A 26,247-nucleotide genomic window follows, 5' to 3' on the forward strand; every position below is an offset into this window, starting at 1 on the left:
AGGTCAACTGTCACTGTCATGATGTGATGAATCATAGACAATGTTTTACCATTCAACATGGATATTTTTTTAACATTTTGGCCTCACACAAGTCTCAAAGTAAACGTTAACCACTACACTTTCCACCTTTGATGACAAGTACCACTAGCAGTTATCAGCAGCAGCTATAGCAGTTGAGACCACTGCCTGGATTTCACTGACTCTTCAGCTTCTTTAAAATGCTCAGTTATTCACTTGGCTACCAACAATCGTCTCCTGGCATAGAAAATAAATGTTTGGTTCTTCTGTACAAAACATTTGTCTAGTCTGTGATCTTGCTTTTATTAGCAGTTAGCTTTCGCACTACCCCCATAAAAGTTCTTGCGCAAAGACTTCTTGGTGGAGTTCAGGAAGCGGCTCAGATAACCATTTCCTATTTTTGATATTTTTGGTCTTGTGCCACCTTCCTGTTTTTAAAGCAAAATCCAAGAGGCAAGTCCTCACAGGCTAGGCTGCAGCCTTAACTGCACTGTTCATTAATTCAGCTCTCTTGACCTTCCATGTATTTTCCAGCCATTCACTGTTCGAGCATTGAGGGAGTCTTGTCAGATCACATGACCTATCATCTGCTGTCTGGTACACTGGGAGAGTTTGGATCCTTGGTCATGTTGGAATGTTCAGAGGGGTACTCCTTCGGTGCCGGACATCGGACTCTTGGTTGCCTTGCCAATGGGACATGGGAAGGGTCGGATGACCCAGCTACATGCAAGAGTAAGTCACATAAGTACAGTAATAGGGTGAATGAAGTTGACACAAGTATCTGCTGTTCGTGGACTGGCAACAGTTTTTTCATCGCCTTTAAATTGCCAGTTTCAAAGCACCGGTACTGACAACAACGATAATTATCGAGTAATTCAAAATTTTCATTTTCATCATTTCAAGTCAAGTCAAGTCAACAGTATAGCATTTCATTGATACTTGTCAAAATAGTCATGTCTGCCAAGCAGCTGAGCATTTAGCTATACATTTGATCAATTTGTCACTATTACATTTTGTTTCTTGCTTTTTCTTTCATTGATTGCCATATTCTATTTATTTCAACTTGCAAACCAATGTTAGAAAGAGGACTCTGATTGGCTAGAGCCACGCACAGTTCCGCCATGTCTGAGTGAATAAGCATGCTCACTGCTTGCAAGTCTGTCTCTCTGCGACACAATACCAAAGGGGCCGATGCCGGTCCGCGGACTGGTGGTTGGGGTCCCCTGGACTACAGGATGTCATTCCAGAAAGTGATTTCAAATATTTGTTGTTGTTGTTGTTTTAAATTGTAGCTGTTCCTTTTAGAATTATAGTTATGTTTCATTGACACAAGAGTGCCAGGGTGTGGATGTATATAATCCCGATACAAACCAAAAGTTGTATAAATATCACGGTTAAGGGTAAAGTATGAGCCTTAATGGAGACTTCTTACTTTTTTTCTTTTCTGATTGATATAAAAATGATTTTGTAGATATAAACACATAACGTGGTAGGACTAGATACGTTTTTTACTTCATCCTACTCCCTTGAACATAATAACTGTGTTGAACGAAGACTCATTTCTTTCTTTTTACTTTTTTATCTACCTTATTTTCTGTCAAATTATTATGTTACTGTATACGTTTAATGTTCAATAAACAAACAAACAAACAAACAATTGCTATCTACATTCCAGATGTTTAGTACACAATTTTTTAAATGATTAAAGTGCCATGTTCTTTATTCTTCAACATATATATATATATATATATATATATATATACAGTATATATATATATATATATATATATATATATATATATATATATATATATATATATATATATATATATATATAAAATTTAAATTACCAATATGACTTCGTAATTTATGCTTTGCAGTATTGTCCTGTGGGGATCTTCCTTCTCCACCATTCGGCACCAAACTTGGAACACTGACCACATTTGGCGCAACTGCAATCTTCATGTGTAACCATGGTTATACCTTGGTGGGGTCCCATGTCAGAGAGTGTGGAGCCAACGGCCTGTGGAGTGGTTCTGAAACCAGGTGCCTTGGTAAGTCAAAATACATATTGTGTCTTCCTCACAGTGCAGAGGTTATTGGTTCGATCCCAGCTCTGACCTTCCCGTGTGGAGTTTGCATGTTCTCCGCATGCCTGCGTAGGTTTTCTCCGGGTACTCTGGTTTCCTTCCACATTCCAAAAACATGGATGGCTGATTGAACACTCTAAATTATCCCTAGGTGTGAGTGTGAGCGCGGATGGTGGTTGTTCGTCTCTGTGTACCCTTCGATTGGCTGGCAACCGGTTCAGGGTATCCCCTGCCTACTGCCCAAAAACGGCTCTAGCATGCTTCGCGACCCTTTTGACGATGAAGCGGTTCAGAAAATGAATGAATGGATGGATGTATTACGACACCATGCATATCCGAACTAAGCTCACACCCACTGAATGCAGTGCTTGAATAATAAAACTGTATTATTAGTTTATCGAGGGCTGGGCTATACCCAGCTACCTATCCATTTCATCCATTTCCTTCCCTACTCGTACTAATGAAGGTCGCAAGCGCCTATCCCAGATGACATTTTGGCGAGAGTCACCAGTCAATGGAAAAGCACAAATAGGCGAACTGCCATTCACACCTCTGGACAATTTAATCTTTGGTTAACCTAAAATGCAAGTTTTGGGAATGTGGGATATAAATCAAATAGCAGGAGAAAACACAGGCAAGCATGGCGAGAACAGAGATGCAAGCCCTTAACCTCAGGACTATGAGGCAGACAAGCAAACCATGCCACCCCACCTATTTAGCGCTCAATATTAATTCTTCATTTTGCCGTCATATTTTGGAAGGTCTTTTCTACTCCCAGTTTAGAAAGCAACATAGGAAAAGGCGTGCTTTTGTGAGTCTGATATGGGAAAAAAAACTCCCATCAAAAACATTTGAGATGCATGATAACAGAGATCGTGAGTATGCCCTCTCTCAGAACGAACATCAGTGGCTTCTGTTCTTCCAGATCAATCAACAAAATGTTCCACAGAATTGCTCCAACATATTTTAGAAAGTCTTTCCAGTTACCGCTGTGCCTGCAACAGTGGGGAAAACCGAGTTTTCATGGTATTTAGGTATAATGGCAAAGTGATCCAAAACTTTTGACCACACAGCAGTTGCTGTGCATGTCTCGATGAGATAATTGAAAATTAAATGAACCAAAAAACAAAATCATCTGTTCATATGCCCCACTTAACTCAAATGATCATCTAACTGATGCACTTTTCTCATATAATGCCCTATTCACTCCGAAAAGCACTGATTCAAGACTATACAAAGTGATTTTTAACGTGTTTCCGTCTGGATGTGGCACATGCAAATGAAGCATGTGTCACCATCACAGTGCTTTCTCTTCAGAGATTGTTATTCTGCAAGGTCAACAAAATAAATGTGATCTTTTGATGGAGTATTCCGGTGTAATTACTTTTTTTTCGTCCTAGCCGGCCACTGTGACTCTCCAAATCCTATCATCAACGGTCACATTAGCGGTGACGGCTCAAGTTACCGCGACACAGTGGTATACCAGTGCATGCTGGGATATCGCCTGATCGGCACATCAGTCAGAATCTGCCAACAAGACCATCGGTGGTCTGGAACAACACCTGTTTGCGTCCGTAAGTACCCAATAATACAATTGCAGATCGACTACTGATGCTCTCGTTTTGGAGTGAGAGAAGTAGAACATGTGACCAGGAAGGAACTATGGATTAATTTTTTTTGTCACATTAGGTAGATCTGTGATTTGTAGTAATTTTGTAGTAATTTTTAAATCAATTGATCAATCAATCAACCTTTTTAACAATGTGATCAAGTTTAATTCCACGGTGCAGATGTGCCTAATAAAGTGTACGATGGTTTGAATTTTGTGACAGTTGGTCTTGCCAAGACATTTTGTATCATATCTACTCTCTAACCCTCAGCCATAACCTGTGGTCATCCTGGAAACCCAGCCAATGGGCGGACGAACGGCACCGAGTTCAACCTCAACGATGTGGTCAACTTCACCTGTAATAAAGGTTACATCCTGACTGGAAATTCACGCGCTCAGTGTCGACTCAACGGGCAGTGGAGCAACCCACTACCTCTCTGCAAAGGTAACAAATAACACAAAGAAACAATCCATGCTGATATCAATACCTCGGTTCGTTAATTATCACACACGGGTATGAAGACTGAAATTAATTAAGCCATATTTACTTTATGTTGAGACGCAATTGTGTTTTTAACATGAATACAATAATGCATTATCATCAAATTGCAATCTGATATTATCTTTGCAAAGGAAGAATTTTGTGCAGTAGTACACTTTTCATTTTCCTGACTTCAGTGTGGGTTCCGTTCACACTCAGTGAAAGTCTAAACGAGAGAGGGAATGGTTTTCTATCTCTATGTGTGCCCTGCATCTGACTGACTGCAATATATTTCCACAGACGCATCCCACGTAAAAATGCCAACTCCCACTGACCTTGTTGCATTGTAGCAGTTATGATGTATTGAATTGTGCAAACACCTAGGCGCTCTGCTCGGTCACAGGGTCAGATCGATACAGCAGAGTTGTACACATCTGTCTTTCGAGTAATTTAGCATCAATATTTGCTTCTCAGTAGCAGCTGTCAATTAAGTGCCTTTTTTTAGCTGTTCCCCGTGGGTGCCTACGCATGTGAATACACATAAAACACACTCACACAAACACACAGTCCCATATTCATATTCCATGCTCCTTTGGACTTGAATCAGAGTCAATGTCAACCCCTCCCCCACCCGCATGACATGTAGAAAACAAAACTGTGCATTTTGATTGACGTTAAGTCCAAAGACTGTTTCACAAAATGGACCGGCTACCTTGAAGAGTGCTTCAAAGCTGCTTGTCTTTCCAGTGGACATCAAAGAGCACTCTCCTAATAATTAATGACTCATTCCGTAAATATTTAGTGACAGGGAAAATCTACAAAGGAGAACCAAGGGCACGCTGAAATGAAATATTACATGATCGTACATGGATAAAATCGGTCAATGTAACAGAACGTTTTTGGGTCAGTCCATTGGTATTATCACAAGCATAAACATTACTAACTGTGTGACTCATCGAGTGAAGTTTTACTTGACGTTTTACAAACAATTACATTATTGTCAATAGTTAGTGCCTTGCCACTTCAACACCATCTTCAGTAACCATAAAGGAATTACATACAGATTCTTTTGTGAGGTTTGGTCCATCAAGTTCTACTTTCTCACTTGCTCATTTATGCTCCTTTCTCACCAGTGGTCAACTGTTCTGATCCCGGGCACGTGGAAAATGGTGTACGGCAGTCTGTATTACATTACCCAGAAATCTTTAGCTACGGCACAACCGTGGCCATTCACTGCAAACAAGGCTTCTACTTGCTCGGGTCCGCGCTTCTCACCTGCCTCCATGATGGACGCTGGGACAGGCCAACCCCTCGATGCTTGGGTAGGGATAAACAGTTCATGTTCATGAAAATAATTTTATAGTATGTTAAAAAGACCCAGATTCAGGGCCACATCATCCATACTGTCTGACATAAATGGCGGTTTGAAGTGACGAAAAGGTGGAGCACATGAGTGGGTTAAGAGGAGAGCCTGAAAAGTAATAACTGTTCATGTGGGTATGTGATTTAATGTGAGGACAGGTTTAAATTTTTGAAAAAGGAGAACATATCTGTCCAATCGTACGGTTGAACAAACTTTCAAAGTAGTCTTTGAGACTTGGTTACAGAAGGCTGAAAGTAGTCGTTTAAAGTTGTGGGAGTGTTAGGCATTATGACAAAGGTAAAATTGATCCACTCCCTCGGGTTAGCACACTGTGACGATTGGTGCTTCCTCCCACAAAGTAGTTTCTAGGCTGTGCTGTCCCAAGTTTTAACACATTATGATGCAGGATGGGCACATGCCGAGCACAAAATCCTCTTTTCAATGTAAATGTTATTCACTTGAATTTATTTTGTATATTTTTTCAACACTTTTCATCACCTAAAAATGTTGTGCTTCCTTTATGATTTCTGTTCTCATTTAAACTTTTATTTTAAATCCAATACCTTAAATGCTGGTCTTTTCTCTCATACTGTCTTTTGATGCTATGACCAGATGTTTTCAATCTACATCGAATGTAAAGACATTTGCCTCAAAGTTTGAATACTTTTGTAGGGGAGTCTGCAGCTTGTGGCTGATAAGGCACAGAGATTAAAGTCAACTGTAACAGAGGGGAACATGTCTTACTCCAAAAGCGCCAACACTTTACAATGAGGACATGGCTGCATGGATGTAGAAATGAGGTTCTTATCAAAAAATTGGGGGTAGAGAAGCGGGCGACTGAGGGGCAAGGACAGGACGGAGTAATCCAACTTTGGCTCGGTGTCGCTGGACCAATTGTTTGGCAGAAATGGAAAATCGAGGGCAATTTCATATCTGTGTCATCGAGAGAGCTGTGCTGTCTGACCTCTGTAAAATGTCAATTTTTCAAAAATTAAACAGGAAGATAGAGGATTTTGTTCTGTGATGTCCATCCCATTGAGATTATGGAAGCATTTCCAGGAGATAAATGGGTAAATGAAAGTTTATTTTTGTGAAAGTGAAATTAATTTAGATGAAATTATTGGAGCTCATATTGTGTCAGGCATGTTGATGACTGGGCAATACATCCATTTGGGGATGTTTGGTCACACTCACCATCAAAACTTTTCCGTGTTGTTGATATCAACCCATGCCCCAAATTTTGAGGCACTGCTAGGTGTGCGCATGTCATTTTATAAAATAGTTAATTCTCATTCTATGTACAGTATAAACATGTTCACCAAAGTAAGACTCTAGGGAAGTAGTCATGTTGACATCTTGCATGACATCCTATATGTTCCTTTTTTTGCATAAAGAAATCCCAGAAAAACCAACTCGAAAGATATTGACACAACCACTCTGAATCCTTTGGTACTTGCTAGTTCAAGTACCGACACTTGGTGACTAAAGTGGCTCATCTAATTCCGGTAGCATTTTAATGACCATCCTCGATTCCACTCTATAATTATTACGATCCATTCATTCCGGATTCATGCGTGTTTCAATATTGATCTTCTTCCTGCATTGTAATCCCCGCAAACATATACATGCATCGTTAATTACGCTATCGCCCACCTTCCCTTACGACCTTCCTTTTTCGCTCCTTTTCTTCCGACCCAGCTGAAGTACTTTAGCAGGGGTAGACGCAATGTGTCAAAGTATGGAACTTTGACACATTCCCATGCACCGTATTTTCCCCACGATAAGGCGCTTCGGAGTATAAGGCGCACAATTAATGACTGGGCTATTTTAAAACTGTTTTCATCTATAGGGCGCGCCACATTATAAGGCACATAGAAGAGAAGCTACAATAGTGGCTACGGTTGCGGTATGCATCCACTAAATGGAGCTATACTTAAGGGAATACAATACAATACAGAATTATTTATGGAGAGCTTTCACAATCGCTGCAGCTGTAACAAAGTGCTTTACAGAATAATTAAAATACTACATCCAAGAAATCTGAATATGGACCCATACATCTAAGGTGTATCGGATTATAGGGGGCACTGTAGGCTTCTGAGAAAATTGAATGATTTTAGGTGCACATTATAGTGCGGAAAATACGGTACATTAACACGTCCCCCACCTCTTTCAATCGTCTCTCTAGCGATTTCCTGCGGTGACCCCGGTATTCCCCCAAATGTGATCATCCCCGGAACCCACAGCTGGACTTACGGCTCTGTGCTGCAGTACTCCTGTTTGCAAGGAGGGATGCTGGTGGGCAATGCTACACGCCACTGCCAAGAGGACGGCACTTGGAGTGGGGCGCCGCCCTACTGCACTGGTAAAGTTACTCGGAACTTATACAGCTGAAGACTCCCCCCGTTTACAAGATGCACAGGAGTTAGGATATGTAGTTGCTTGCAAATATTGTTCTACATACAAGCTGCAATAAACAGTCAAGACATGTTTTAGTGTGGAAAGCAGGTTGTTTCTAAATGTACAAGCTTAGTGGCTCACAGCATCTCCCAGCAGCCTTTCAATTCAAATCGATGCCAGAAGGGAAATGTGATGCATTTTGGATCTGATGTAAGCGACTCAGCAAACTTTATTTCTCAAATGGATAAATAAATCATTGAGTTGAGAAAGTCCACAATGACTTTGCCAGCACATAGTAATCACAAATCAAATTATAATCAAAACAATGAAATGATCCGAATAGGATAATAAAGCAGAATGAATCCAATTGGTGTGTGTGTGTGTGTGTGTTTGTGTGTGTGTGTGTGTGTGTGTGTGTGTGTGTGTGTGTGTGTGTGTGTGTGTGTGTGTGTGTGTGTGTGTGTGTGTATATGTGTGTTGAAACTGTATACCAAGAGAACTCAACCAAAAAGCCAAATAAAGCGGAATAACTCACATATTGCGGGTGGGGGGGGATCAGAAGGCTCAGAATAATACTGACAAAATTATGAATTTGGTGTATGCCTAAGCTCTTATTTATTGTTTGTTGCATATTTTAATGATCAGTTTCCAGCATAACAACCAGAAGAAACCAGACACTTTTTTGAAAGCACTTGCTCCTTTTTCTTTATCTTTTATCTATCCAATCTGTGACAGATGTGAATAGCAACAGCCAGCACATGTTCAAGGCCGCCTCTCTTTGAGGACTCCAAAGATAATTTCCTCAGACAGACTTGTTGATGTCATACTAAAGGTCATCAAATAACCTTCTACTTTTTCCAGATACTGCATGTATATTCAAGGAATATCAAACTCTGTCTGGGTCTTGCGTCTTGATAATTTACAACGGACATCAAAACCAATTACCGGTACTAAGAAAGAGTTGGGGGTGGGGGGGATATGTATTTAATGATCTTCTGTCAAACACCAGTAACTTTGAGACTACTTTTACAAAAGTGAAAGTGAAAAGGGTACTTCATCCAGGCTTAGTCTACCTGTTTGAGGATGAATGTTGAACAAGAGGTTTGCTACTCATGTTGTCGAGTGCAGCTATTATGCACACCTCATAACACTACAACTGATCATTTCCGGAGCCAGCGTCAACCGTCTCAACAGCTGGAACCCAATAAGCTCGCTCGGCTGGCCTCAGACCAGAAGGCTCAGCGGGGCAGAATCCATCCTGCAGCTGGAGAACCTCATTCAGATGCGCGGCGCTTCGATGGGAGCTCTTAAAGTCACAAATCCCTACCGGTGGAATTTAAGCTCCTGAAGTTGTGACACGCTCAGCGCTTTCACTGCTAGAACAATTTAGCGTAGCCTTAACGCAAAGTTATGCTAGTTATACTCTGTCTGTGAATGCCTCGGTATATATACTATATATTTCTGCAATGTGTAAGATGACATCATATTTCATAAATGCATTTTCCCCCCCAAACAAACAATTTTATATGTAAGCACTAAAACTAGTCAGCATGGCATTCAGCATGCCAGGAAGTTTTGACCGGCACCAGCTATATGGCTTCATAAATATACACCCCTTGCATTATTGAATTGTGCCATTAAAGTCAAGGTCTTATTGTTAACAATCGTGAAATAAGGAAAAGTAATGTGCACCTTTATTGGGCTCGCCAGCCTTTTTGAAACTGAAAGCTACGTGAAGGTCTACCAGCTTGATACACACTGCTGAAATAACTTTTTTCAATGTGCCTTTATCTTGATACTGATAATAAATGATATTCATTTATGTAAAGACACGGATCAAGTTCATGCTTTACCACAATAATTCAGAAAGGAAGGAAGGAAGCATACATATCAATTTGCTACATTTTATTTCTATAAATTTCTGCTCGTGTTTATATTTTCAAATAATCACTTCTGTAGCATTGCGGAAAATCACAATGTCCCATCACTAGGGAGCTATATTCAAAACAGGCCCCCGGCTTCTCATGTGGTACTTGAGTCTAGCCTGGTGCATGCGGGCACCTCATCAGTGATCCTCGTCTAAGACAAATACATTGATTGATACTTTATTCATTCCGTGAGGGGATTTAAACGGTCGCAGTAGTATTAATCAGATAAATATTGTACATTTGTATCGATACAGGACAGTATTTACAATCACCAAAGTACAAACATTAAAAAAAAAGCAATGGCATTGAGAAAGAATTAAAAGAAATTCAAATCTACACTCAAAAAAAGATGAGCTTGTTTCATTTTGGTACATGGTAAGTACAGGATACAATGAATGGAAAACGGGATGTCTGATTTGGGCACAACTACAAAAGGTTGTTTTTATTTTTTGAGTCACTGTGAAGTAAATGTAATATTAGTTTTAAAAACAGCATTGAAATAAAGTGTGAAAGACATCTCCAGGAAGGTATAGCTATTTGATGAACCACGATATTTGGCGCATGTGACATCACATTTGTCACATTATGCCAATGCCTGTCCATTCACAACTTACACACATACATACAACACATCATTTAAAGAAAATTTTGCTGAGGCTTTCTACATGTTGCCTGTGCATTTCTTTCTCCATTCTCCCTCATATGAGTGTGTGCAATTTCCTAGGCTGTTAATGGAAGGGACATTAACTCCAGCTCTCTCTTTCTCACTCAAGGTCTGAGTCCAGGGATGTGCGGTGACACGGGAGTTCCTCCCCACGGTGCCCGTTTAGGAGGGGAAGAGTTTAAAACCAAGAGCTTGCTGCGTTTCAGCTGCGAGGCGGGATACAATCTGATCGGCTCCGCTGAGAGGACGTGCCTCCACAACGGCACCTGGAGTGGAACGCAGCCCGTGTGCCAAGGTGAGCGAGCCCAGCAGCGAGCGTTCACACAGGGGACCTGCGGTGATGTGAAATCCTCTCACTCCTCCGGGGCGGGGTTGCTTTCGACGAAAGTCACATTCTTTATTTGCACACAACTCTTCTGCGACCATTTTCTTTGGCAGCTTCTCATTTACTTACCGTATCCAGTCATGCGTTTAATAAGAGTCTCCAAAGATAGATCCATCAATCCTTTTCCATGCCACTCGTCCTGATGAAGTTTGCAGGTGAGTTGGAGCCAGTGTTTGCCGACCTGAGGCAAAAAAAAAATATATATATATATATATATATATATATATAAAAAAAATATATATATATATAAATATATATATATATATTTTTTTTTTTGCCTCAGGTCGGCAAACACTGGCTCCAACTCACCTGCAAACTTCATCAGGACGAGTGGCATGGATATATATATATATATATAGAGAGAGAGAGAGAGAGAGAGAGAGAGAGAGAGAGAGATATATAGATATATATATATATATATATATATATATATAGATATATAGATATAGGAGAAGGAGTTTCAACTCCCACCTACGACAGAGCTTTTTCCATGTTCCGGGGGAGACGGGGGACATTGAGTCCGAGTGGACCATGTTCCGTGCCTCTATTGTTGAGGCGGCCAATCTGAGTTGTGGCTGTAAGGTGGTTGGTGCCTGTCGTGGCGGCAACCCTCATACTCGCTGGTGGACACCAGCAGTAAGGGATGCCGTCAAGCTGAAGAAGGAGTCCTATCGAGCCTTTATGGCCTGTGGGACCCCAGAGGCAGCAGACGGGTATCGACTGGCCAAGCGGAACGCAGCTTTGGTGGTCACCGAGGCAAAGGGGAGGGGAACCGAGGGGAAGCAGTGCACCACTAACACTGTGTACAGTGGGGATGGGGCGCTGCTGACTTCGACTCGGAACGTTGTGAACCGGTGGGCAGAGCACTTCGAAGACCTCCTCAACTCCAACAACACGCCTTCCTTGGAGGAAGCAGAGCCTGGGGACTCTGAGGTGGGCTCTCCTATCTCTGTGGTTGAAGTCACCGATGTGGTTAAAAAGCTCCTCGGTGGCAAGTCCCCCGGAGTGGATGAGATCCGCCCGGAGTTCCTCAAGGCTCTGGATGTTGTGGGGCTGTCCTGGTTGACACGCCTCTGCAACATCGCGTGGTCAACAGGGAGAGTGCCTCTGGATTGGCAGACCGGGGTGGTAGTCCCTCTTTTTAAAAAGGGGGACCGGAGGGTGTGTTCCAACTACAGAAGGATCACACTCCTCAGCCTCCCTGGTAAGGTCTATTCAGGGGTGCTGGAGAGGAGGGTCCGTCAGGAAGTCGAGCCTCAGATTGAGGAGGAGCAGTGTGGTTTTCGTCCCGGCCGTGGAACAGTGGATCAGCTCTACACCCTTAGCAGGGTTCTAGAGGATATGTGGGAATTCGCCCAACCAGTCTACATATGTTTTGTGGACTTGGAGAAGGCGTTTGACCGTGTCCCTCGGGGAGTTCTGTGGGGGGTGCTTCGTGGGTATGGAGTACTGAACCCCCTGATACAGGCTGTTTGGTCACTATACCACCGATGTCAGAGTTTGGTTCGCATTGCCGGCAGTAAGTCGGAATCGTTTCCAGTGAGGGTAGGACTCCGCCAAGGCTGCCCTTTGTCGCCGATTCTGTTCATAACCTTTATGGACAGAATTTCTAGGCGCAGCCGAAGCGTTGAGGGGGTCCGTTTTGGTGGCCTCAGTATTGCATCCCTGCTTTTTGCAGATGATGTAGTGCTGTTGGCTCCTTCAAACAGGGCTCTCCAACTCTTACTGGAGCGTTTCACAGCCGAGTGTGAAGCGGTTGGGATGAAATCAGCTCCTCCAAATCTGAAACCATGGTCCTCAGTCGGAAAAGGGTGGAGTTCCCCCTCCGGGTCAGGGAGGAGATCTTGCCCCAAGTGGAGGAGTTTAAGTATCTTGGGGTCTTGTTCACGAGTGAGGGCAGGAGGGAGCGAGAGATCGACAGGCGGATCGTTGCAGCGTCTGCTGTGATGTGGACGTTGTATCGGTCTGTCGTGGTGAAGAAGGAGCTGAGCCAAAGGGCGAAGCTCTCAATTTACCGGTCGATCTACGTTCCAACCCTCATCTATGGTCATGATCTATGGGTCGTGACCGAAAGAACGAGATCCCGGATACAAGCGGACGAAATTTGTTTTCTCCGCAGGGTGTCCGGGCTCTCCCTTAGAGATAAGGTGAGAAGCTCGGTCATCTGGGAGGGGCTCCGAGTTGAGCCGCTTCTCCTCCACATCGAGAGGAGCCAGATGAGGTGGCTTGGGCATCTGATTCGGATGCCTCCTGAACGCCTCCCTGGTGAGGTGTTCCGGGCATGTCCCACCGGGAGGAGACCCCGAGGAAGACCCAGGACACGCCGGAGAGACTATGTCACCCAGCTGGCCTGGGAACGCCTCAGGATCCCCCGGGGAGAGCTGGAAGAAGTAGCTAGGGATAGGGAAGTCTGGGCTTCCCTGCTAACGCTGTTGCCCCCGCGACCCGGCCCCGGATAAGCGGTAGAAGAAGGATGGATGGATGGATATATATATATATATATATATATCCATCCATCCATCTTCCTAACCGCTTGATCCTCACTAGGGTCGCGGGGGGTGCTGGAGCCTATCCCAGCTGTCTCCGGGCAGTAGGCGGGGGACACCCTGAGTCGGTTGCCAGCCAATCGCAGGGCACACAGAGACGAACAACCATCCGCACTCACACTCACACCTAGGGACAATTTAGAGTGTTCAATCAGCCTGCCATGCATATTTTTGGAATGTGCGAGGAAACCGGAGCACCCGGAGAAAACCCACGCAGGCCCGGTATGAGTGTGAGCGAGGATGGTTGTTCGTCTGTGTGTGCCCTGCGATTGGCTGGCAACCTGTTCAGGGTGTCCCCCGCCTACTGCCCGAAGACAGCTGGGATAGGCTCCAGCACCCCCTGCAATCTTGGGAAGATAACCCGATCGGAAAATGAATGGAGTACACGTTGAAGGTTCAGGAGTCAGTCATAGACTTGAGATACAAAATGCACAAATCCAACTTTTTTACTGTGAAAATATGAGGAACCACATCAGATTGAAGTTCACCAATATAATTCGCCCTGGTTTGTGGGATACTACCGGTATATTAATTTGCAGCATTTATCTTTTTTTTTTTTGTTTTGTTTTGTCTGAGGTTAAGGGTGGCTCTCTTATGCAAACAAATCTTTGGGCAAATTAACCTTGTCAACCTTTCAAAAATGTTGGTCAAAACCAAAATGTGAGGGAGTGCAAATTTTGTGTTGAACCTCTTTGCCCTCCTGAACCATGGACTCCATTATTCTGAAATGTATGTAAAAAAATAAATCAGCTTAGCCTCTCAAGTTGTGCAACTTAATCACTCCTTCAATAATATGAATGCCATCCATCTCGCTTGGTATGTTGGTCATAGTCAGCTTCTAATTCCAGTTGCACATTCCATATATTATTGTGAAATGAGTACAAAATTTAGGGAGAGTCATCAGTCTGCGCTCTGAGTCTTGAAATATGACAAAGGAGCAGAGGTTAAAACTGCAACAGTAAATGGCATTTGGAATTTAAGCTGCAGCTATGTGAAGCATTTTTTTTTTTGGGGGGGGGGGGGGGGGTAACAGAAGGAAAAGTACTGAGCTGTGTATGCACGTGTGTGGCCTGGATATAGAGGATTTCAGCTCGTGACTGCACTGGATTTCCCAATCTGTGCTAACAAAGGGATCCCTATACACAGCAACAGCAGTTTCCAAAGATGCCTAGTAAACCCTTCGGAGTTGAGAGGAAATTAAAGTGGGTCCTCATAGCGCTGTAGAGAATTCAGAAAAGGGAAGTGGCATTTTTCCTCCTCCTCTTCTTACCTACAGTGTGTTATATGTCTGCATTAGTGATTGATGAACAATGTGGCATGTAAAATTGAAAAGCTAAAGTACTGAGTGAAAACTACTCAAGTGTTAACTGGTGAAAATGTAAATTACAAAAATTTACATTTTCTTTGAATCAGAGCATAAACGTCAAATAGACCAAAACACAAAATAGGATTGTGCAACTATAGACGGTGCTGAACAATATCACTTTAACTTAAACAATGGAAAAGCTCTTTACAAAATAACAAATTACAGCAGATCCAGCGAAAAGAAAGTGTTGTAAATAATTTTTTTTTTCCACTTGCAGAACAGCCCAACAGAACACTGCAATGTGTTTTCTCAAATTCGATTTGAAGTCCTTCTATGCTGAAATGTGGACACTTTTCAGGCAGATGCAGATGACAGCGCACAACAGCTCTTGATTTTTTTTTTTTTTTTGTAGTCTGTAAAATAAATGAATTAAATCTGAGGTCTTGGGTGTTCTGCCTCTTCTAAATCAGATGTTATTGTTTCCTCTGGTGCATCTTCCATGCTTCATCTAAATTCGTACCTTTGAAAACGTTTGATTAAAACTCCAAATTGCATTCAATGGTAGCGATCAGTAATATCAAATGAATGCGCGTGATGAATCGAATTTTCTGGTTCCAAATTTTTTTGATCGGGTGGAATTTGATTAATCTCGATATTCTGTTTCGAATGCATAGTTTAAAATCACCAAGCCTTGAATTAATTGAGGCATAATGGATTTTGTTACTCGGCAGCAAGCAGATGACGCTACTCAGCAGGTCGCTGGAGAAGAAATGGAGCAATAATTTTGAACTTTAATTTTGCAAAGTTTTGTTGAAACAGTTGCAAGAATTAAATTAAGTAAAACTCATTCTGGGTGTAATCTTGATGCACTGTTTTGCAATGTCAGCACATCTGTATTTGTGCAACCCCTCAATGCCCTTGAAATGTTGAGCTGTATTGTTTGTTTAATATGCAAGAAAATGTGCATTACAATGTGGATAATATTCCAAAACACTTTCTGCCATTGGTTCTGAAGTGATACAGAATATAATACAATACATCCTGATGTATTTCGTGCTTTCACAATAGCTGCAGCTGTAGCTGCGCTACAAACAAACAAACAAAGAATGCCAAGGGATAATCAATTTGTCAAATTTCAAAAAAGACAAGCCTGCTACCTGTCTATCAGTGCATCTTATTCTGCACGATACATCCATACACTTAGTCCAGCTAGTTTGTAAGGTTGTCCAAGTGTTTTTTGTGTGACACAAATTCTTTGTCTGTCACTAAACTAATGATGGTTAAGAGCTGAATCAGAAAGGCTGGGGTATCTACAGTATCACTGAGACATACAAAGACCCATACATGCATCTGTCTTGTCACGTATACAACTGTACTCTGTGAGCAGACACACAAGGAAAGTAGTACACGTGTGAGGTTACTCATCAATAGGTGTTCAATTGTTAGTCGTCAACTCACGTTCTCATTTGTGAATGTTCTGTGGAGGTTTTATCTTCCTTTGCTGTTCTATTCATGTTAGTGTCGCTCCATGGGTTTTGAAAAATGTTTTCTAATTAAACACCCAAGGCCTAACTGTCTGGTGAAAATGTTTGATGAGGCACTTGTTAGTCGTACATAAACATAGGACGCTCATGCTTCAATCACACAGCATGAGATAACAAGCTAGTAAGCATGCTAACAAAAAGTGTGCCACGACATGAAATGTAATGGCATTGTCCAGTTTCCAGATCTTTGAAGATACTGTATGTGTATTGTTTTTTTCCACTAATCATATTCAGTGGAATTCATTCATCAGACACATGCGTTGTGTCAACATGTCTGATTTTACAAAGACAGTTAGATCATCCTGAAAATGTAAACCTCAAACAGGCCTAGAATTGATTGAGAAATGAAGTCATTCTTAAGGGTCAAGGGGAAAACAAGGAACGACCCCACAAAAACACCCCAAAATAAAAGCATCAGTCACACTGATTAAGCATCCAAATGTCCATCCATCCAACATCTACCGCTTACCTGGGGTTGGGTCGCAGGGGCAGCGTCTTAAGCAGGGAAGCCCAGACTTCCCTCTCTCCATCCACATCTTCCAACTCTTCTGGAGGGATTCCAGTGTGTTCCCAGGCCAGCCAAGAGTCTTTAAAGTGTTTCCTTGGCCATCCCCGGGGTCTCCTGCCTGTGGGACCCGGAACATCTCACCAGAGAGGCATCTAGAAGGCATCCAAAATGCACTAGCCACCTCATTTGACTCCTCTCAATGTCGTCTCAACTCTTGAGATCCGTGCTTCTCACCCTATCTCTAAAAGAGATCCCGGACATCCTGCGGAGGAAACTCACTTCGCCTGCTTGTATCTGGGATCTTGTTCTTTCGGTTATGTCCCACAACTCTTGACCATAGGTGAGGGTAAGGAACGTATATCGAGCGGGAAATCGAGAGCTTTGCCTCTCTGCTCAGCTCCTTCTTCACCACGACAGAGCAATACATAGTCCTCATCACACCAGACGCTGCCCTGATCCGCCTGTCCATCTCCCGCTCCGTCCTGCACTCACTTGCGAACAAGACCCTGAGATACCTGAATTCCTCCATTTAGGGCGTGATCTCATTCCTGACCTGGAGTGGGTATTCCACCCTCTTCTGACTTAGGACAATCATCTCAGATTTAGAGGTGCTGATTTTCATTCCAATTGCTTCAGAAGCTGTTTAAGTATCTACTGGATTGGGTGCGCATGGATCTGTAGCGTCTGCCTGAGGGGAATAGCTGGAAAAGGTGGTGAGCAGGGTGCGGGGGATCCAGGAGGATTTTCCGTGCCCTTGTCTTGATTCTTGCAGTGTGCAAGTCTTCAAGAGTGGGTAGGGCGTGCCAACGATTTTTACGCATCAGCTGCTAAGAGTTTTGTCCATAAAGTTTTGAAGGGAATCGGTGACGAAGGGCAGACCTGGTGGAGTCTAACCCTCACTGGAAACAAATCTGATTTACTTCCGGCAATACGGACTTAACTCTGACATCACTGGAACAGGGAGCAAACTGAGTAGCTAAAATTCCTCTTGTACGTACAATGCAAGAAGTACATAACATAAAAGTCATAAAATATCATTTTTTCAATTGATAATTTCTTTGAAAATGTCAATCAAAACTGATCATGGTATGATACAGCTGTTATCATGAATTATTACTTTGTTATATGATGCAGGTGTACTCATGTTGTAATCATTGAGCGTGACTGGCTCATACATTTTTGCATGTTTTTTTTCTGCAAAAACAATAATAGCAGTTTGAAACCACAGTGAATAGTTATACTACTGTAACTGTTTTTGGCCTAGAGACCGCTGCTAAAATACGACCGGTACTCTCGGTTTTCCGTGCAGGGAATCTGTCCAGCAACCCTTACTATTCAATTAGCCTCACTATCTCAAGGACATGTTTTTTTTGTTGTTGTTATTTCCATCTGGCTCCAGCACTAATCACATTATTGCAGACAATACCACAATTGACTTTCAGTGCCAGCAAGACAGTGTTGCTCTCATGGTCATTATTTATAAGATTAACCATCCTTTTGGAATCTACCTTCACTTCTTAGCTGTGTCATGTGGCAACCCTGGCACCCCAGCCCAAGGCAGGATCGTCTTCAGTGATGGCATCACCTTCGGCAGTTCAGTGGCTTACGCATGCTGGGAAGGGTTCAAAACTTCGGGCTTGACAACCAGACACTGCACAACAAATGGGACGTGGACAGGACAACCACCAGACTGCACTGGTAGGGGAAAGTCGAATATAAGAAGGTGCAAAGATGATTACGTTACACCACTACACTACACTAACGTACCTAACCAAAATTTGATGCCTAACCAGGACACAATTTACAGAAATAAATAGTCTTAACAAAATTCAACATACCAACTAATAATGAAGAATCAACAATACATGACCTTTACTTATGTGATAAATCAAAAAGCCTAATGTTTGGGAAACCCAAGATTAGATTACAAATGGAAGGACAGATCATTGCCGTGCATAACACAATGTCCCATCCCACTTCCTGCAGTGATCACTTGTGGAGACCCAGGACCAATCGCCAATGGCATGTTCTTGGGACGTGATTTCACCTTCAACCACACGGTGACATACCATTGTAACCCGGGTCACCTAATGGAACCACCTGGACCAGGTCGTAGTGTTTTACACTGCACTAAAGATGGACAGTGGAACCAAACCAAACCCAGCTGTAAAGGTAATTTCCCTTTATACCAAAAGATGAAGTGCTAGTTGGACTCTCTGAATTCCAAAGGGGGGAAAAACATCTATGATTTAAAGAAAAGATACCCTGCGTTGATGCAGATAAAATGCACCGCAATGGAATTACACTCATAATGAGATGATTCAAATTCAATTTTCATTTGGGTGCTGCACCATTTACTTGATTTGCTCAACAACAATGTCAACACAAGTGCCACTGGTTATAATTTTGTTAATTTGTCTCGTGCTGGCAGTCTGACTATAACATACATTTTAGAGCTGAAATTACCCATTTAACTATTTATCATAATGATTTTAAACATCCTTTCAGTTCTTCCATGATGTGCTTGTTACAAGCAAGAACATAAACACAGCACACAACAGACAGACATGCAGTGTGAAAAGATTACATTTGCATTTTTGGTGCTGAAACTGTCTGACAACAATCATTTAGGTTGTACTTCAACCAGTTTCTACCCCACACCTATCAATAAATTATAAAAAAAAAACATATCAGACAAATCTATTTTTTCATGCTTAATAAGCTGCAAGGATACAAGTTAACAAAGTGGATTTCAGATCAGTGTAAAAACAGCGGAAAGATTAGGCATTGGTGTCAAGACATAAAAGTGTAGTAATATGCTCTAGGTAAGATTTTTTCTGTTTGGGCTAGTAAAATAAAATAACACGAACCAATCAGGGCTGGGGAAAGATTAAATTTTGTTCCTGGAAATGACAAAATTGTTAAATAGTGGTTTATTTCAGGAGCAACATTTTGTTGTCCACAAACACAAAGGTAGAAAACAAAAAGGAATTGCATTATGAGCCCAACATTTTACAAGAATCCATATACAGAGTTTGGACCACAGTTCTCAACAACATAAAAAGGAATGTTTCCTGAAACTCCCTCCAACATTTTCATCCCACAAATACGAAATATCCAGCTGGCTCTTGTGGTTGCTGTGCCTTTGAACTGAGATGAAAAAGCTAGGAAAGCCGGCAGAGAGGAGATGCACAGAGAGGGGAAGCAGGGAAGCAGGAGATACTGTAGGTGATCGAAAATGAGAGAGAGGCTGGAAATTGAAAAAGGGATAATTAGAGGGGGGAGCGGAAGAATGGGCAAAAAGAGGCCGCTAGGGGAAGTAAAAAGCTTTTCAAACAATTCACAGGGTTTTATTTGATCCCGTTTTGGAGATGCCATTTCCTCATACGCATCCGCAGATGGAGTAGGAGCAGCTTTGTTATTCAACAGCCCTTTTTTGCTCCTCATAGTTGTTCTGAAGCAAATAATCTAACCCCCAACTGTTCCCTTGACAGCACCTTCTAACCCCCTCCACATCTTTGTGCGTGCGCGTGGCTGTATGTGCACGCGTGCCTCCGTCTTACCGAGACGTTCTCCCTAAGGGATTAAGGAAGAATCTCAAAAAGTTATTTTCAATGTGTGGCCTAACAGGCAATCATGTGGGAATTTGGAGGAAGAGGAGAAAATGAACACAATAAGTAAGTTGAGGGAATTAAAGGGATGAATGAGCGTGGCAATAAAGAACATTAGATAACTAAGAGTATTGCCCCATGCCATGGGCCAGCTCAATTTTTCCATAGAATGTAATGAAAGTGCCTCACAATATAAATCACCTTTTTAATGAGACTTGATCAAGGGTATATTTGGTGTCATTTTGTTGTCTGGTAAACAAGTATAGAGGAAACCTAAAAGAAAAAATGAACATCCTGAGGGTTTCCCGGAAGAAAAACACTACAGGGTCCAACAAAAACTAGTCTAGTTCTGATTTTTCTTTGGCATTTTGTGACTTCAGAATGGAACCAGTGATGGCAAAGAGTAACTGTGACCATAGAACCAGAAATGGAACCGAGCAATATGGCTCAACCAGCATTAAGTCAACCAAAATAATAAAATCAGTTGGATCGTATCAACGCAACTGCGTGTAAAGGGCAGATGCCACTATTAAAAATAGAAAAAAAATGCAAATCATGCCTGTCCTTTTCTCAGGTTTGCAAAATAAATTGGGTTGGAAATAACTAGGATGCCCTTTTCAAGCTATTTTCATGGTCAATACTCCCATTTTGAACCAGCTGTTTTCTCCTTCATGATAAATATGCAAATAAGCTTTGTTCCAATGGAGTCGATGTTCTCCTTTAATTTGATATTGAAAATTGCTTTCCTATGATTGGTAGTTGCCAATATGCGGTCATCCTGCGGCCGCCGTGTTTCTTCTCTTCTCGTCTCCATCTCTGTTGAAATTCAGGCTACACATTGGAAGAACTAGGTCGAAATTTGAACTCACAATCTCTTGTCTGTGACGCAGAGTAGACACACTCATCATATCGCTCACTGTACTCACGATTTCAATCAAGACTGTGAGTTTTACTTCAAGCATTGCCTGAACACTTATAATGGCTAGACTTTGACTGTCAAACTAATTCCATGTAAAGTAGGAAAACAAATTCAAATGCAAGCCGTTCAGAGGAAACACTCTTATGATAAACACCAAATGTCCTTGTGGGGCGGTGACGAAGCAATTAAAAATACGCAACAAAGTGATGGAGGATTTAGGAGTGGAAAAAACAAAGTGTCCTTAGGACACATGACAGTCACGGGGTGTGTGAAAAAAGCAAAAGAAGTGACGGTGATGTGCCATCAGCGAGAATGCAATGGCAGCGTTGCAGGGAGGCGGGTGAGTGAGGAAGCACATTGTGGATAAAACAAAAGAAGCAAATCAATACCTGCCCCCAAACCTGTAAACACACAAGATGATAGGGATTGGCCTCTAAAATATGTTGACTGGCTGAATTATACCAAGAAAAAGATGTTTGAAAGACATAAGGGGGGGGTGTTGAGGGGTGCACAAGAGGAGCAATAATTTGAGAGATGGAGAGAATGAGAGCAATGTGAAAAGATTAAAATTCAAGAAAAACTGTATGGGAGAAGGATCGGTTAGAAGAATGGCTGGAGGGGAATTCTCCTAAAATGCGCAGGAGACAAAGGGAAGGAATGAATAATGTGGAGAAAGTCTCATGAATGATGAAAAAGTGAGCAGTGAGCATGCAAGATGAAACCAGGATTATTGGATACATAATTCTAGTTTAGTTTTTATTTTGTTTTGGCTTTTTTTTTCATTTTAATTCTGTAAGTTTTAATTAATTTTTAGAATTGATTTGTTAGCTATTATTAGTCTTCGTTTGGGAAGGAAATGCCTAATTTCCAATTACTTTTCGAGCTTTATTTGACTTTTTTTTGTAATAAGGTGTATGTTTGGTGTGAATTGAAAAAAAAGCTCACAATATATTTTCCTTTTCAAAAACTAAAAAAAAAAAAAGACAGCATTTGAAAACTGTATCAACATAAGTGCAATTAGTTGAAGAAAAAGCCTTAATGCTGCTTCTAAAGTGAAAATGCAAATGAAAAACAAAACTTAATCCACTATTAATGTGACCTAAAATCTGGACAACTCACTCAAAAAAAGAAAACTTTCTGAGATGGAAGAAAATAAATCGAGATGTGTTTCTGCATGGGTCCGTGTTCACAAATACCACATTCAAACTCGTGAAATTGGGGTCAGCATATACCCGTGTCCATTCAGGGTTCTCTGCTTCAACGCCCCAAAAGATGTAGTAGTTTTCATGGCTTGTCTGATTTTGTGCTAACACTTACTCCTGTTTGGAACTGTTCCTAATTCCCTCCACATTTTGCATCATATTCCAATCCCAGAAAAAAAATCTAAAGCATAATGTTGTCACTGCAATGCTTCCCTGCAGGAATTGTGCAACTTAATATTAGTATTCCACAATACAAAAATAGCAACAATGATAAAATAATAATAATTAAAAGTTCACTTTTAGAAATCCCTACCTCAAATGGGGAGGATAAAAGCATATTAGTCCGTGGGCATACAACACAGCCAGCTTTCTTCACCAGTTGGATTGAATTGTTTGTTTGTGTCAACCAAGATAGCATTTAGCTGCCACCACAACCACCAACTGCCTGTCTACTTGCAGTTATTTATGTCTTTATTTTTCTGAAATGGATGTTTGATCAATACATATTTCTAACAGCAAGGTATCTCCTAAATACAATGAATACCAGGCTCAATGGAAAAAAAAAATCACAAATTTGGGAGGGTGAGCTGAATAAGTCTGAAAGGCTCATTATAGTGACTTGACTGAAAGAACAAAATCTATTTTCTTTTGTAGTTCATAGCATTTGTACTCCTGCTCGCCACTGGTCTAGTGAAAATGCAAGGTGGCGCGAGGGAAGCAAAAAAGGAAAAAAAAAACTACAAGTGGAGAGATGGTAGAGCAGGAGAACTCATTAAAGCAAGTGGGGAGGAACATGCCCATATGTTGTGTGTCTGAGTGTAGCTGGTTGGGTAACAACAGTTGGGATATTGCTTGATATCCTTGCACTGATTCCTGATCTCGCTATTACAACCTATATGGGCTTTGTGAGCATGAATGGCTCATGTATACATAGAACGCATGCTTGTGTGTGTTTGCGAATCAAGTGTGAAACCATCTGCTTGTTGGGTGGGAATTGCTGCGATTTTATTAGAAGTCGGGGATCCTGCAGATGGTGATCAGCTATTATCTTTGGGAGTTAGGGACACGCACACTCATGCATGCGCACGCTCTGTCATTTATCACCATGTTATGACATTTTCTGTACGTGTCTGGATGAACGTGCTAACCAGCAAATTACGCCATATCTCCTGATCCTTCCTAAGATAATGTATATGGAATGAATTTTCACTAAAATAAAGTTTGGCTAACACAATGATCATGGGGAGGAGTTTCTGGAATCGAGCACAAAAATGCAGATGAGGATATTACAGCCATGTCACTGTAAGAGTTCGGAAGAAAATGTGACATTGATTAGTCCTTTTGGATACATTCTGGTCATCTGCAACAACACATTTCTCAAGAGCGGTTTCAAGGCAGAATTTTACTTAGACGTGGCCTTTGCACGAATACGATTTACTTTGACTTTCTGCCACCAAATTGTCACTCCAATATTACACGAAACTCTTACTGCCCAAATTGGCGCAGATCGGACTGCCAAAATACAGTTGAGAGTCGAGAAAATGGTGAACCGGTATTTGCAGCAAGTGTGCTGTCTCAGAAAAATGTTAAAAGTTTTGTCTTGTGAGGTCTTGGGGGCTTTGCCTGTGATAATTTTGCCGATAAGTGTGTTACAAATGAGTGACAATTACTTCTTTAATTATACTCTTGTGTAAGAACTATTAAGCTTGTAAACATGTCATAAAAGGAAGACCGGTGGGACACCAAACATTTACTGTTGATACAAAAATTTCAAAATGTTTTGTATTTTTTTAACGCATTCTATAGATCCTCAAATGTTAATGTGATAAAGGCCAATGAATAAAAATAGGCCCGTGTCAGGTCACTTTCTTTTGGCTGTTTGGAAAACAAATTAGGAGGCGTAGCCCCCGCAGGAACAATGCGTCAATATCAAGGAATATGAAAGTTTATGAGTCTGCCAAATGAATCCCCTATCTATGTTGAATATAAAGTACATATTGCAAAGAGGGGGGTGAGGGGGGGTGTCATTGAGTGATGCTGAATGTAGTGTGTGTTTCAGTGATCCAGTGCGGACCTCCCCCTCAAGTCCAAAATGGGGAAGTCGAAGGAACGGATCATTCGTGGGGCTCAAGTGTCAGCTACAGTTGTTTCCATGGTTATCAGATGTCCCTGTCGGCTGTATTGACCTGCGAGGGGAATGGAACGTGGACTGGAGAAGTACCGCAATGTCTCCGTAAGTCAACCGTCTTTCACTCCTATTATTTGTCAAACAACAAGCCATATTCCATTGCCTTTCAAATCTTGACTTCTTTGGTGTGTCCAGCAATGCTGTGTGGTGATCCTGGCTCTCCTGGAGGCGGATTCCGGGAAGGGAGGATCTTTACTTACCGGTCAGTGGTAAACAATATTGAGGATGACTATTACCTTGTTTTATGATCGTTACTGTCAGAGGCGATTCATTGGGACAGTGTAGAAAGCACAGAGGCCAAGTGAGCTTTTTATATCGCCGTAAGACTTATTTGAAGGTGTTGCAGCTCTCATCAAAATAGGTTCTTGAGTTTTGAAGTGTAATCAGTCGGAGCAGGATGGAACAACCTAACACTTAAAGTGATGCACAGCGGAGGCTCTATGAATGAATTGGTTGTTGCTCATGCTGTTCATGGTGTGGGATCGGGGTGTTTTCTCCATAGGTCAGAGGTCAGATTCTACTGCCATACCCCATACTTGTTGGTTGGCTCTGCCTCCAGAGTGTGTCAGGCTGATGGTATTTGGAGTGGCCAACAACCAGCCTGTATAGGTAACGACCATCATCACACACAAGGAAATATGTGTCTCCCAAATTTGTATATTAACTAGTTTAATGCCAAAACGTAAAAATATGTTTTGGGTGTTCTTTATTTAAAAAAAATATAACAAAATGATTGCGCACCTCGTCAGTCAGTATCGAGGCGATGGGAATGATTTCAGTATGATATGTCACCACTCGATGGCAGGAGTGGCTTTGATCAGATCTTGGTCGCACACAGTGTGAATGGGTGTGGGGTGCGGGACAGCGATCTTCGCGAGGTGACGTCCTGAAGTAGTGTGGTGTTGAGGACATGGTTAATTATCGGCTTTTCACTCTTAACTCATTCACTCCCAAAGACGTATTTAGTAGGGATGTGAATCTCAGCACTGAGGACGATTGGATACACATCACGATCCACTGGCAGCAATGCGATACTTAAACGATACATGGAATTTTCTGGCGATACGATGCGATACGTTTCACCTTCGTCACGATGCGATACGATTTGATACACATTAAGTTCAAATAAATGCGATCCGATACGATACAATGCAATTTGTTGCGATATTGTGCAATTAAACATGATGCAAATAAGCAAAGAAAAAAAGCTTTTAAAAAGATGGAATTCAGTATGGTATTACAAAAAGGATACCACTTTATTCCTTATAAAGAGTAGAACTTGTAAAACAACTTATTTAAGCCCTTTCACAATTGGGTTTTGTGCAAAGAAAATGTAAACAATTTGGCACCTGAGACTCACAGCTGTTGCTATAGTGTAAACACAAACAGACTCTCACTGAGTGTCTTATATGAAATATTCATATATATATATTATATATATATATATATATATATATATATATATATATATATATATATATATAT

The 26,247-nt window shown here is 41.6% G+C and overlaps 1 protein-coding gene across 2 annotated transcripts in view; it reads left to right on the plus strand.

Moving 5' to 3' along the window:
* LOC127599887 (CUB and sushi domain-containing protein 1-like) overlaps positions 1–26,247 on the plus strand; it is a 359,717-nt gene that overhangs the window by 313,413 nt on the left and 20,057 nt on the right. For both annotated transcript variants that reach the window (XM_052064098.1, XM_052064099.1), the window contains exons 54-65: positions 553–750; positions 1,899–2,072; positions 3,509–3,682; positions 3,989–4,162; positions 5,332–5,520; positions 7,750–7,926; positions 10,663–10,848; positions 18,364–18,540; positions 18,829–19,014; positions 24,634–24,807; positions 24,898–24,964; positions 25,265–25,371. In XM_052064098.1, coding sequence (XP_051920058.1) covers positions 553–750; positions 1,899–2,072; positions 3,509–3,682; positions 3,989–4,162; positions 5,332–5,520; positions 7,750–7,926; positions 10,663–10,848; positions 18,364–18,540; positions 18,829–19,014; positions 24,634–24,807; positions 24,898–24,964; positions 25,265–25,371 — 1,983 coding nt within the window. The remainder of the gene's footprint in view (positions 1–552; positions 751–1,898; positions 2,073–3,508; positions 3,683–3,988; positions 4,163–5,331; positions 5,521–7,749; positions 7,927–10,662; positions 10,849–18,363; positions 18,541–18,828; positions 19,015–24,633; positions 24,808–24,897; positions 24,965–25,264; positions 25,372–26,247) is intronic.

The sequence above is a fragment of the Hippocampus zosterae genome, chromosome 4, assembly GCF_025434085.1.
Source record: "Hippocampus zosterae strain Florida chromosome 4, ASM2543408v3, whole genome shotgun sequence".
In the NCBI taxonomy this organism is placed as follows: domain Eukaryota; kingdom Metazoa; phylum Chordata; class Actinopteri; order Syngnathiformes; family Syngnathidae; genus Hippocampus; species Hippocampus zosterae.